Genomic DNA, 12,043 nt, shown 5'->3' on the forward strand with positions numbered 1-12,043 from the left:
TTTATTCTACTGCTCCTGTCATGAGTTACATCCTCAATAAAGACTACTGAGCCAGTTTCGGAAGCAGCCATGCAAGCACAAGCATGACATTACTTACAAATGAGACCATACAAATGAGCTTTTATGTTTTGGAATCTTAACTCTTTTATTATCCATGACGTATAAATATGTCTTGAAAACTCACTATGGCTGCGTACCCATGACGTATTTTTAGGTCTTTTGCGTTTTTTTGCGTCAGAGTGTCCAGAAGGGTTTGACGCAGCCTGTGACTCAGGATCTGGCTTGTTTGCTTTGTAAATCATTTAAAATCTGTCCAGCAGGTGGCAGCCAGTGTAAGGGATAAGCCACGATCATGCTGCAGAAGAAGTAGAAGTAAGATAAGACAAGATAAGATAACCTTTATTTATTCCAGACTGGGGAATTTTGTAGGCTACAGCGGCAAAATTGGGGGGAAGAAAAAGTGTTTCATTGCACAAAATAAATGTTTCAGAAAGAACTGTATACAGTTCAAGAAAAATGCAATGTAAAATATAGCAGTAGCAATACACTATATGTGTAGAATAAATATAATAAATTAGCAGTAAAATAGAAAACACAGCATAAGGTGGCTGTGCTATTTACAATGGTTACAGGTTTTCATGTATGTTTATTCAGCAGCCTGACAGCAGTCGGTAGGAAAGAGTGGCAGTATCCCTCCTTCTTGCAGCGCGGGTGTAACAGTCTCTGGCTGAAGTAGCTACTCAGTGTGGTCAGGGCGGGCTGGAAGGGGTGGGAGGGACTGTCCATAGCTTTTAGGTTAGCGAGCATCCTCCTGTTGCCCACCTCCTCCAGAGTGTTCAGGGAGCAGCCCAGGACAGAACTGGAGGGGGAGGGATGCATGGGAGGATTTGTGGAGTAGCTTGGAGTCCTGTGGAGTTACGTAGTAGAGAGTGCATTTGATCCAGTGGCAATGGAGAAATCAAAACAATTAACCCTTGCGGATTGCTTTTGGAGAAGAAAAGGATTCAGCGGCCATCAAAAGAAGCTGTAAGTGCTAGAACACTGTGGCGTACGGCTAGTGCAGCGAAGGTGCTGGGTCTACCTTTGCAAAGGCAAGTAAAGTGAAACTAAAATGTGCTGTATATAGATAGTGTGTGCCCTTGCATCAGGGCAATTGCCCCATTTTATATCACAACCCAAAAAATTATGCAAGAATAGCAGGGTGGAGGGGGAAACACACATGCACGTACGTGCTGTCACCACATGCAAACATGCACTTGCACAAACTCACTGAACTCAATGGTTCACTTCTGCTTATAGTTCATTTTAGCAGTTCAATCAAGTGCAAATAAATATTTTTTAAGATCAATGCCCTTTTTACGGTGTTTTTTTCTGGAAGGAAAGTCTTCTTTAGATATATGAGCTCTCAAAAAAGCAACCAAAAAAAGTAGTGATACTTGAAATACATGTTTTTTACTAAAAGGTATTTTTATCAATTTTTTCGCCTCTGAAACTGGAAATCTGATGGAATTTTGCTGTTTTCGAATGCTAATAGCTAAATAATAGAAAAAGATTCTATGTATGCTAAATAATAGAAAAAGATTCTATTATTTAGCTAAAAAAGCACTTGCAAACTTTTTTTCAGCTAAAAGAGAATCTCATCTTTCTTTTGGGCCAGCTTGCCCAAAATTGTGCCAAAAAAAAGAACTAAAAAATCTGATTGATTTCTTCCCCTAGACAGTTCTCTGGTATTCATGTTTGCTTAAGAACAAATGCAGTTTTCACAAGCGAATTCAAAATCCAAAACCAATCACTATTTAAAGTTTAAGCAATCTAAGAGGTAACACCCGAGGAACTAAAAACACCCATCAGTCACATGTTCCAATACTTTTGCTCACTTGTCAAGTCGGTGGGTTCAAGCAAACGGTTCACAAATTTCTTCAGTATACAACAAAAAAAAAAAGAAATTGACCTTGACGTTCCAATGCTTTTGGAGGGGACTGTATATGTACACATTTATTTGTTGTTAATTTAAATAGATGAGTTTTGTCTCAACAAAATGTGATCTGCACTTTGACACGACAGGAACTCTGTGAACATGGATGTCGTCACTGTATTTTGTCAATAGGTATCCTCTTGGGAGCCTGCGGGGACCGGTCAATCCGTTTCCGTCCAGCGCTGGTCTTCAAGGAGTACCATGTGCACATGTTCCTCAACCTCTTCAATGACGTATTGGCCCAGATCAAATGAACAAATGACAGGCAAAACAACAACATTCCGAGACAGAATTCTGAATAGAGGGAAGGAAACTTCCTTACCGTCCATGACAAGAAATGCACAAATCACACAAAAAAACTTTGACAGGGCCAAGGTCAGTTGAGTTTACCCAAGCCACAACAATGATAACAATGTCTCCGTACATGTGATGTCATCAAGCTGTAAATTCATTTTGTATTTCAAATCATTGTCATAATTCTATAAATGTGTGGGAATGACACCATAATGAAGCAGAGTAAAATCTGTCACATTTGGGTAGATGCTAGTGGTGAGTGGGTGAAATAAGAACGCAAAGCCCATCACCAAATTCTTCAACAGCATCACTCCTCTTGAAACGAGCTTTTCTCCAGGTATACTTTCGTTAAGATATCATACACTAACTTTCACAAACACAACCTGATGCGTCATCTGTCGTATGTGCACAATATTCCACTCAATAACTCCAATGAATGTGGTGGAATCTGATATCATCACATGAAAACATAGTAAAGCAACTTATTTTGAGTTAAAAGTCAGCACTAGCTAATCTCTCTAATGTAGGGCCTTTTCTCACTGCACTTGGGGCAGCAAAAGGACGGTAAAGGCTTACCCATATTTGGAAGCGCTTGCATCAGTAAAGTAACAGGGAGGCTTATTCTATGAGCACTCTGAAATCACTCTGCCAACCAGTTTACGCATGGATGCGCCGCCTGACGTCGCCGCGGCATCGCTCTGGAATTGAACATTTTTCATTCACAATTAATGGGTTCGTTGCTGAGTGCAGTTTGAAAAGCCCTTTACTTGTCAGAGCCTTGACAAGAAGTGTTAGGCCCGCGTTGACTTCTAACAAACAGTGCAATTAATTTTGTCCACAATTTGTGGAGGGTTTTTTTTCTTTAGTTCTGAATGACTTGTGAAACAGGCAAGAACAGCGCAACACCATCCCTTTTAAAACTAGCCATCTTAAAAGTGTCAGACTGTTATTTTAGACAACATTAACGACATGGAAATTATGCCAATTAATATTCCGACCTCCAACTATCTGCTCAGAGCAACATACAATTCATTTTAGCACTCATACACTGATAGGCCATCCAATCACTAAAGTTAGCGCGAATGCTTTTTTTGAGATGGCAAATAGTCATTCATGATGCAGGAGTTTAGTGTTAGTGGTGAGTACAATGCCAGGCTGCATGTCAGTGTCCCACTTGAAATGTCCATGCCATGATTCTGCCTGTTATCTTGCTACCTGTATTAATAGAAATGACTCCGCTTGAAATGTTGTTGCCCAGATAAATGCCAACCTTAAATTGACCAGGAAAATGTCTCAAGATATTTAGTGCCTGCATGATATTTGGTATATATACATATTTTTTCAGTATTACTTTTGTATACTCGAGCATCAATTGCGGCTAGTCATGAACACCCTTTCACATTTGTTTCGATGAATGGAACAGACTGCATTTCACAGCTAGCACTCTGTAGTGCTTATTTCAGAAATAACATGTTTAACGAATAAAGTAAATAAAGACAAAGCCCACATGTAGTTTACTAGCTACGGCTAAACTTGTCAATGATATGTAATCCAATTGCAAAGTATTTGGTTTTTTTTTTACACAAACCTTGAAGGATAATGATGCTCTTTTGTAAACATGGACTTTTTCTGTGCTCAAAGATTCTACCGGTGCAAATTTAAACCAAGTGGAATAAAGTTATTGAACTTAAGAAAGTTGTTCGTGGGTGTGTATGAAAACGTGATTTTGACAAAGATGTAGCACATAATGTCTAACAGCTTTATAGTACGGGCATACATAAATGTTGGTGTAATGTCAAAAGATGCAGGAAATGTGTTTTAAAGATTGCTACATGTCAAACCATCTTTCATGCAATCTTTTGAGCAAGTGTCAGAAATGTGTATCCAGTAAGATAACATCTGTCTTGTATGAATTATCTTAACTAAGTGTATGTTGAAATCTCCGGAGAAGCCGTTTGGTTGCTTAACACTGAGGAATATTATGGTAATAATACTGCTCCACTCCTAAGTCAGGATCATAAAGAGGAAAGGGATGCAGATAAGCTTCTTTAAGCATTTTGCACTCATGATCTGATCTAGATGATTATTGATGTAATTATTTTAGATGGCTATAACTGTTGTCTCTAATCTATACACTGTCAATGTACTGTGACAAATAAATGACATTTTGGCTAACTTATCTCTTGTTTTTTTTAACTTATTTGTGTTCATTGGAATAATATTCAATTTGATATGAGTATTCCATTCAGTTGATTGTACTGTTGACTGTATTTTTGTGGTAACTGTTAAAAAAAACTTCTCATATGTCGAGCATAGCCCATGGGCACGTGGTCACGAATTTCAAGTACTTTTACAGTGTTTCATCACTTTTCTTGTGATCCTTCTTGGCCTACGTCAGAATAAGCGTAACACTCGAATAACAGTAGAAACAAGCTTACACGCCAAGTTCCATATCCACAAATCCAGATGGAGTGATTCAAAACCTATTTTCTTATTTTTTGAAGCAGAAACAAAGCATTACCTGAGTTCTATTATGGATTCCAAAAACAAGAAAGCTGTTAAGACTCTGGCTATATGCTCCTTATTTGATTTTTTTGTTTAAAAATCCCCTGGCTTCTTTTTTGTTGAAATGTTTGTAATATATGTATGTATTAATAACATGTTCGTTTTGTTTTCTGTTTACTGAGAATTGTATTCTGACTTGTTCAATAAAGATTCTTTTAAAAAAAAGAAAACAGTAGAAAGCTAGGAGTAAAAGTCAAGCACAAGGATGTTCGCGTTGCGTGACAACGTGGCGCTTCACACCCAATAAGAATGAGCAGATTCAATGTCGTTAGTGTGATTGGTTAAAAATCTTCCTTTTGGCTGTTTCATTGGTTACTTAAACAACAAATCCCGCCTCCTTGACAATGAATTTAAAAGGTACAGAGTGCCAACGCGGACAGTTTTCTCTGAAGCGCTTAATATTAACGAGGTGCCGTAAGCTGCTCGCAAGAAGGCGGTAAGTGATTCAGAAAATTGGTCTTTTGCTTCACGAGATAAACTCAATTAGGCAAACGCTGCCTTTGTTTTTTAATCTTAAAGTTTGCGTAGTCTACTTTTTTTTTGCACCGCTCTGAAGTGACGAAGTTTGTAGTGGTGGGAGTCATACGATGGTCCTGAGGATAAGAGAAGGATGCGAATGCTTTGCGAAACATTGTTTTTCTTTTTTAGAAACCAAAGCATGCAATTCAAATGACAGACGATGTTTATGTTAGTTTACGATTAATTAAACATGTTCCTTGTTGTCACTGATACAGGAATGCTGGGTAAAGTTAAATACTGACCAAGCGTACGGTCCTTCGATATTCTAATTTGCAAATTATCAACTGGTAGTGTGGAATATCTTCCTTGGATGTTACTGAGCATAAAAGGAAAAAAAAGGGTGACTCTCGCCAAAGTATATATGGGGATCATTCAACTCGTGTCTGATTTGATGCAGTTGGCTTATCAATGATATCTAAATTAACATTCTGATTCAGTTGAATGACATGTTCCATGTTTTCTGTCCTGACTTTCCTACTACTGCACTGGGTGTGTCCCTTCTCTTCCAATGACCCATTCAAAGTAACCAACTGAGCGGCAAATCTCATTTTGTTCCTTTTGCTTATGGTCTTTGTTTTGGGATGCATTAAAAAAATTGTGGTTGCAAACAGCAATAAATAAGATTGAAACAATAGCTGTAAAGTTAATCATGGTCAATTTTGAATTACATAAACATTCCCCTGCTGTAAAATTCCCTTAAAATAGCTAGTTTGCTCAGAAACTATTACTTTTTATTACCATTTCCATCCTCAGTTGCTGACAGCTAACCACAATGCTGCTGCAGTCCCTCGCATCCGTCTACCTCCTGGTTGCTGCCACCTTGGCAGTTCCCGCTCAGGAGAAACGCGTCCATCACCATGCCGACCTGAGCGACCACGCCCACAACGACGCTCACGACTTTCAGTACGACCACGAGGCTTTCCTGGGCAAAGAGGAGGCGAAGACCTTCGACCAGCTGACCCCGGAGGAGAGTAAAGACAGACTGGCGTAAGTTATGCTTGACTAGGCCTAACACAAGGTGTCACGCGTTGTATCTCAACAGAAATTTGGACTTCTGTTTTTGTGTCATGTTCCTTGTTACCTAAACAAGAGGTTTGATAAAGTTTCAGACAAGGATAAAGCAATAGTTTTATAGCAGTGCTTTGACCGAATTACAAAATGAGCGAATTTTTCAGCAAAAACGAAATCTGCAAATTCGTTCGTAGCAAATCGCAAATACAGTACAAGATGTAGGGAAACACTGAACAGTGTTTTGCTATTGCTAATTGATACGTCCCCTTAAAAATGTTTACAATTGCCTATATGTGCCACAATAGGGTAGCAAAGCACTCTTGGAACGAAGAAGCCACAAGAACTACAAATACTTTTGCTTTGGCTGCAGAACAACAACAAAAGGTCTTTTTTCGGCGAATAACAAAGAATAGACCCCCCACACACCCTACAAAAAATGTGAATAGGTGAATTCACTGTACAGAATTCTCCATGAAATACAAGGGTTGTTAATGGTGATTTCCAAGATCAAATGGAAATTACAAAAAGTTCTGGTCAGGAAAATAAAGTACAGGTACTAATTTCCGACCTGATCCCTCTTTGTTCCTCCCTCCCCCAGGAAAATTGTGGACCGCATTGACACAGACAAGGACGGCTTCATCAACCACGCAGAGCTGCATTATTGGATCAAACACAGACAGAGGAGGTACATTGAGGAGAACGTGAACAAACACTGGAGGGATTATGACAAGAATGAAGATGACAAAATAGCATGGGGGGAGTACAAGAACACGACCTATGGATTCTATCTTGGTACGTCACTCACTCACGTCCACCTCTCTCAATACCTGTATCGGTCTAACTTCTCTGTCTGCCCTCTCAGAAGAGGAGTTTGATGACGTGGAGGACAAGGCCACCTACAAATCCATGCTAACCCGAGATGAAAGACGCTTCAAGACCGCCGATCGTGACGGCGACGGGATCGCCACGCGCGAGGAGTTCACTGCCTTCCTCCACCCAGAGGAGTTTGATTACATGAAAGACTTGGTTGTACAGGTACAGATTTGTAGCTTAAAAGTGGATGTGGATTTGATATCTGTTCTTGTATGTTGTTGTTATTCGTGGCTTTCAATAGTCAAGCGTCACATTTTGGTGAATTACATTACACAAGAGTGATTCCAGTATACTCAGAACAAGAGTGACTGGAAATGTGTTAATATTTGTCTGGTGTCTTTCTGCATCACATGTATTGGTCTGAACTGTTCACATATGGGGAGGTGGAAAAATCTGCCTGAACCCACAACATTAGTAAACATTTTTCAAAGTAAAAATAAAATTGTCTTGTAGGAAACAATTGAGGACATTGATAAAAATGGGGACGGCAAGATCAGCTTAGACGAATACATTGGTAAGTGACCTGCGTTTTGAACCCCTCTCAATTTGGATGCTGAATGTAATTTTGGGTGCGTGCGCTGCGAATTGAATGTCTATAGGTGACATGTACACACCGGAGGAGGGGGAGAGTGAGCCTGAGTGGGTCCAGACTGAGAAGAAGCATTTTACTGATTTCAGGGATGCCAACAAGGTATTTATCGTAAGAGCTTGAGCTATATCCATTTTATTGTTTGAATTAAGAAAAAAATTCAACATTAAGTGCAGCTCCCAATAGAAACCAAGATGTATCTTTGTAAAAGCAAATTTCTAAGACCGCATCTAAAGAAGTATTCAATTCCAGTTACCGTATTTTCACGACTATTCGACGCATCGTACTAATGGCCGCAGTCTCATTAATGCGTGACATTTCTGTATTTTACACATACACAGGACGCATCGTACGAATAGCCGCAGTTTTACAGTGGTAAAACATACGCCAGCTTAAACATACGGCATGCATGCGCGCACTCTAACACGTTAGCTTGAAGCATACGGTAGCATGCCAAGACATACAGATAAGATAAAAACACGTTTTTAAAAAGGCAACGAAAGCAGAACTGAGTTCGGGTGTATTTTATTTAGCCATTGTACAATGTTCTCACGTTTTCGATCAATCATCACCCAGAAATCCATCAAAGTCCTCATCCTCTGTATCAGAAGCAGAGGACTGCACATCCCAGTTGTCATTGAACGCATCACATGCTAGTGTGAGTTGCTGCATTGCCGAGCGGAAAGAAGGAGTAGCAACAGCAAAGTCAACATTTCTCTCGTGTGAAGCTTTCCCACATTTGAAAGTAAAGAACAGAGCGAAACATGGTGGCAGCGCGTGTGTGTGTAGAAAGAATTGAACAATTGTGCAAGTACCGTAATCCATCAAAAACGCCGCGTTCCCTCTCGTTGTTGCGTATTGTGGCGTAACTCGCCCAGCGCTGCCTCTCACTCTTTGTAAAGTTGTTTGCCATCGACCATTGTTCCCATGCTGTTCGCAACTTTACTTTGAACGCCCGGTTGATGCCAATGTCCAGCGGTTGGAGTTCTTTAGTCAAGCCTCCGGGAATAACGGCAAGCTCAGAGTTCATTTGCTTGACTTGATTTTTCACCGCTGCTGTGAGATGGTCACGCATGCCAAAAGCATAACCGGTGGCTTTAAGTTTTAACTGAGCTTCGTAGGCATGTCTCTTTGTCGAATTTATTTTCAGGGGTTCTTAGAAACCAAAACCGGAGTTGTTTTGCAACAATGCACATTGCCACACGCTATACAAGTGTTGGTACTGGCTTGAGGCGTCCACTTACACGCCCACCCTTCACCATTGGCGGACTAGCTTGTCTGTCCTCTCTCTCCCTCTCTCTCTCTCTCCCCCTCTCCATATATGTATATATACACGCCCACCCTTCCCTGATTGGCCGACTTCTTTCACAGTCACTTCCGCCTTTTCTCTATATAAACAGCGTGTCGGCTGTCAGTCAGATTTTGGAACTCAGCCCATATAAAGGACGCTCCGCACCATAAGGCGCCCTGTCCATTTTGGAGAAAATTTAAGACTTTTAATGGCGCCTTATAGTCGTGAAAATACGGTACTTACTTTTAAAGGATAAAACATGTCCAGACCAATTACACAGCTCAACACATTTTATTATATTTTTTTAAAATCAGAGATGCAAGTAAATTCCTAGATTTTTTTGTTTTTTTGCGCCAATTCCCAATATGGCAATGTGTGTTTCTCTCGAGGACATCAGGTTTTCACAACTACATTTAATGTATTTAGTAACTTTTTTTTTTTTTTTTTTGAAACGTCACGCTATAAATGACTTCACATGGTAAAATCTGTATTGGCGCCTGCTTAAAAAAACTTTAAAAAATACATCAAAAACATCATTCTCGGAGAAAAGAAAAATATACATTTTTTGATATTGGTGTCAAAAATCAGTTTACAGACACATAAAACCATCGCTGATTTAAAATTTGCTGTTGACGAGTGTTATTGTCGCACAAGTCAACAGATGCATCACTAATGGTGTTCATTAAATGCACTAAACCGAAACCCGCAAGCTTGTAAACAGTGAGAGATGTGAGTTATGACTGCAACATAAGCTACAGGTTTATCAGAAATAAGAAAAAAAAAACCTTTATTAGTCTAGCAATGGAGAAATTCCCAATTCACAGCAGCAAAGCAGTTATAGATAAAAGAGGAGAGGATTAAAGCGTCCTTTCACCAGTGGGTCAGAGAAGTCATGCTGAAAATGTGCACACGCCTGGTACAAGCTAAGTTTTGAAAGCAAACACAAAGCTGTAGCGTCCATTGACGAAAAGAGATGAGTTCCTTTCTCCTGTCCCACGTAATCCGCTTCAAACTCCAAATCGCGACTCCCAGTTCCAAATCCGCATCGGCGCTGCGCGCTAACGCTCCTTCTCATCGTCGGCTCCTCAAGCCTTATATCCATCCAGCCGCAGACCATTCAACAGCACCGATCTCTCTGCTGAACAAAGCGGGGCTGTGAAAAATACTGCCCATTCCAGGCGCAAGACACAAGCGCCCCGGACTGTCCAGCAACGACAGTCAAATGGCGCTGACATTCCTCCCAGTCAAAAACAGTGCTGGTATACCCATGCTGCCGAGAAGGCGCAACTACCAAGCACAGAGTCTCCTCCTTGAATGTCGTGGCCAAAAAATGCTGAAAAAAGTCAACATCAGGTCCACACGACGCAACAACAAACAAAACAAAACAAACACAAAAACAACAAAAAAAGCAAGGCTCATGAGAGCACTTGCCGATGGCTGCCTACTCGGGCGCCATCTTGACTTCAAAGTCGAGACAACAAATTAGACAATCTTCCTTCAGAAAAATAGAGAATGGAACACTACGGTAATTCCCTAAGTCAACTAGTATACAATCATGGAAGCAGGATTGAACCTGGACCAATGCCCGCTTGTTTCTTCATACTGAGGCAAGTCGCGTGTCACACAGGATGGGTACATGGATTTTGGTGAGGTGGCTCAGTGGATTCTGCCTGGAGAAGTCGACCACGCCGACAATGAAGCCAAACACTTGATCCACGAGACAGACGGCAACAAGGTAACACTGTTGCATCCAAACACACATATACACTACGGCATGACAAAATACACACTTGTGTTCTTGGCAACTGATGTCTGATGTCATGATGATTGACATGGACGTAAAATGCATGAAGAAGCCTACAGTAAATATCAGTCAAAGGTTGATACGGTTACTGGATGAACAGATGATAGAGATACATCTACATGGATAGATACCAGGATGCAATAAAATAGGTAAAAATGATACAATAGGTACTGTAGGTAGATTCATCACCGATGGCATAATTACAGCAATAATTCATTTAATTTAATTCACACTTATTGCCTGTCTTCTCTCTGTCTTCATTTCCTCTTTCTTTTCATGACTTTATGCGTCTCCTCCATCTCCTTCCATGTCAATCACACGAATGTCTGATGCAATGTGGACGATCAATCGTCAGGACGAGAAAATAACCAAACGGGAAATCCTTGCCAACTGGAACATGTTCGTGGGCAGCCAGGCCACCAATTACGGAGAAGATTTAACAAGGAGTCACGACGAACTTTGAGCTGTCGCCGTTCCATACAGAGCTTGTCCGGGTCCAATTTAATTTCACGAGGTTTGCTCACGTGGGGTCTGTGCGTGATGGTCGCCGGTGACACGACAAGATCACTCTTGCAGAAACGATTCCACATTGCAGTCACATACTGTGTATGTGGTTACAGGTGATTTCTTACCCCCGATAACAAAGCATTACTGTAGTCAGCCGAACACAGTCCAAAAAAATGTAGATGGAGGAAGGGTTGGGGGTGGAGGGGGAACTGTGGATATCGTCCGACGTGCACTGATATTAAACTGAAACTGTGTTTTGAGTTGGTGCTTAGAATGTAGTCGCAACATTTCTGAATATCAGAGACCGTCACGGTGACACACACTCCACTGACAGACTGCTTCATCGTTTATGCGCGCCGCTATACTTGAAATATTTTCAGTGCTGCATGTTACTTATTTTCAACCATCCCATGTATGGAAATTGATTTTAAAACATTTCAAATGAAAGATTTGTTGCCGTTATTTTGGATTGAGTTGTAACAATGTTATCAAATGTAGGTCAGAGGCATGTTAATGTTGGCTACGAGAGTTAACTGAAAGAAGTTTGCCATTAAAGAACTGTGTTACGGTTGATTGGACAAATAAATTGACTTTTCTATTTGGTGTTTCATTTTT

At 40.5% G+C, this 12,043-nt stretch overlaps 2 protein-coding genes across 2 annotated transcripts in view; both read left to right on the top strand.

Moving 5' to 3' along the window:
- Positions 1–4,448, top strand: part of abat (4-aminobutyrate aminotransferase) — a 38,132-nt gene extending 33,684 nt beyond the window's left edge. The window contains exon 16 of the mRNA XM_052049679.1: positions 2,108–4,448. Coding sequence (XP_051905639.1) covers positions 2,108–2,229 — 122 coding nt within the window. The 3' untranslated portion in view covers positions 2,230–4,448. The remainder of the gene's footprint in view (positions 1–2,107) is intronic.
- Positions 4,449–5,143: 695 nt separating this feature from the next.
- rcn3 (reticulocalbin 3, EF-hand calcium binding domain) lies at positions 5,144–12,026 on the top strand. The gene is made up of 8 exons (XM_052049758.1): positions 5,144–5,270; positions 6,107–6,340; positions 6,963–7,156; positions 7,227–7,399; positions 7,691–7,751; positions 7,837–7,928; positions 10,745–10,852; positions 11,277–12,026. The coding sequence occupies exons 2-8, from the start codon at positions 6,126–6,128 to the stop codon at positions 11,382–11,384; spliced, it is 951 nt and encodes a 316-aa protein (XP_051905718.1). The 5' UTR covers positions 5,144–5,270; positions 6,107–6,125; the 3' UTR covers positions 11,385–12,026.
- The last annotated feature ends 17 nt before the right edge of the window (positions 12,027–12,043 follow it).

Source organism: Hippocampus zosterae, chromosome 17 (assembly GCF_025434085.1).
Source record: "Hippocampus zosterae strain Florida chromosome 17, ASM2543408v3, whole genome shotgun sequence".
NCBI lineage: Eukaryota > Metazoa > Chordata > Actinopteri > Syngnathiformes > Syngnathidae > Hippocampus > Hippocampus zosterae.

Bases quoted from the DNA above. Each gene is read 5' to 3' on its own strand.
- rcn3 (XM_052049758.1), top strand. From the start codon at position 6,126: ATGCTGCTGCAGTCCCTCGCATCCGTCTACCTCCTGGTTGCTGCCACC. The intron at 6,341-6,962 runs GTAAGTTATGCT...TCCCTCCCCCAG, and splicing joins GAGAGTAAAGACAGACTGGC to GAAAATTGTGGACCGCATTG. The intron at 7,400-7,690 runs GTACAGATTTGT...ATTGTCTTGTAG, and splicing joins TGAAAGACTTGGTTGTACAG to GAAACAATTGAGGACATTGA.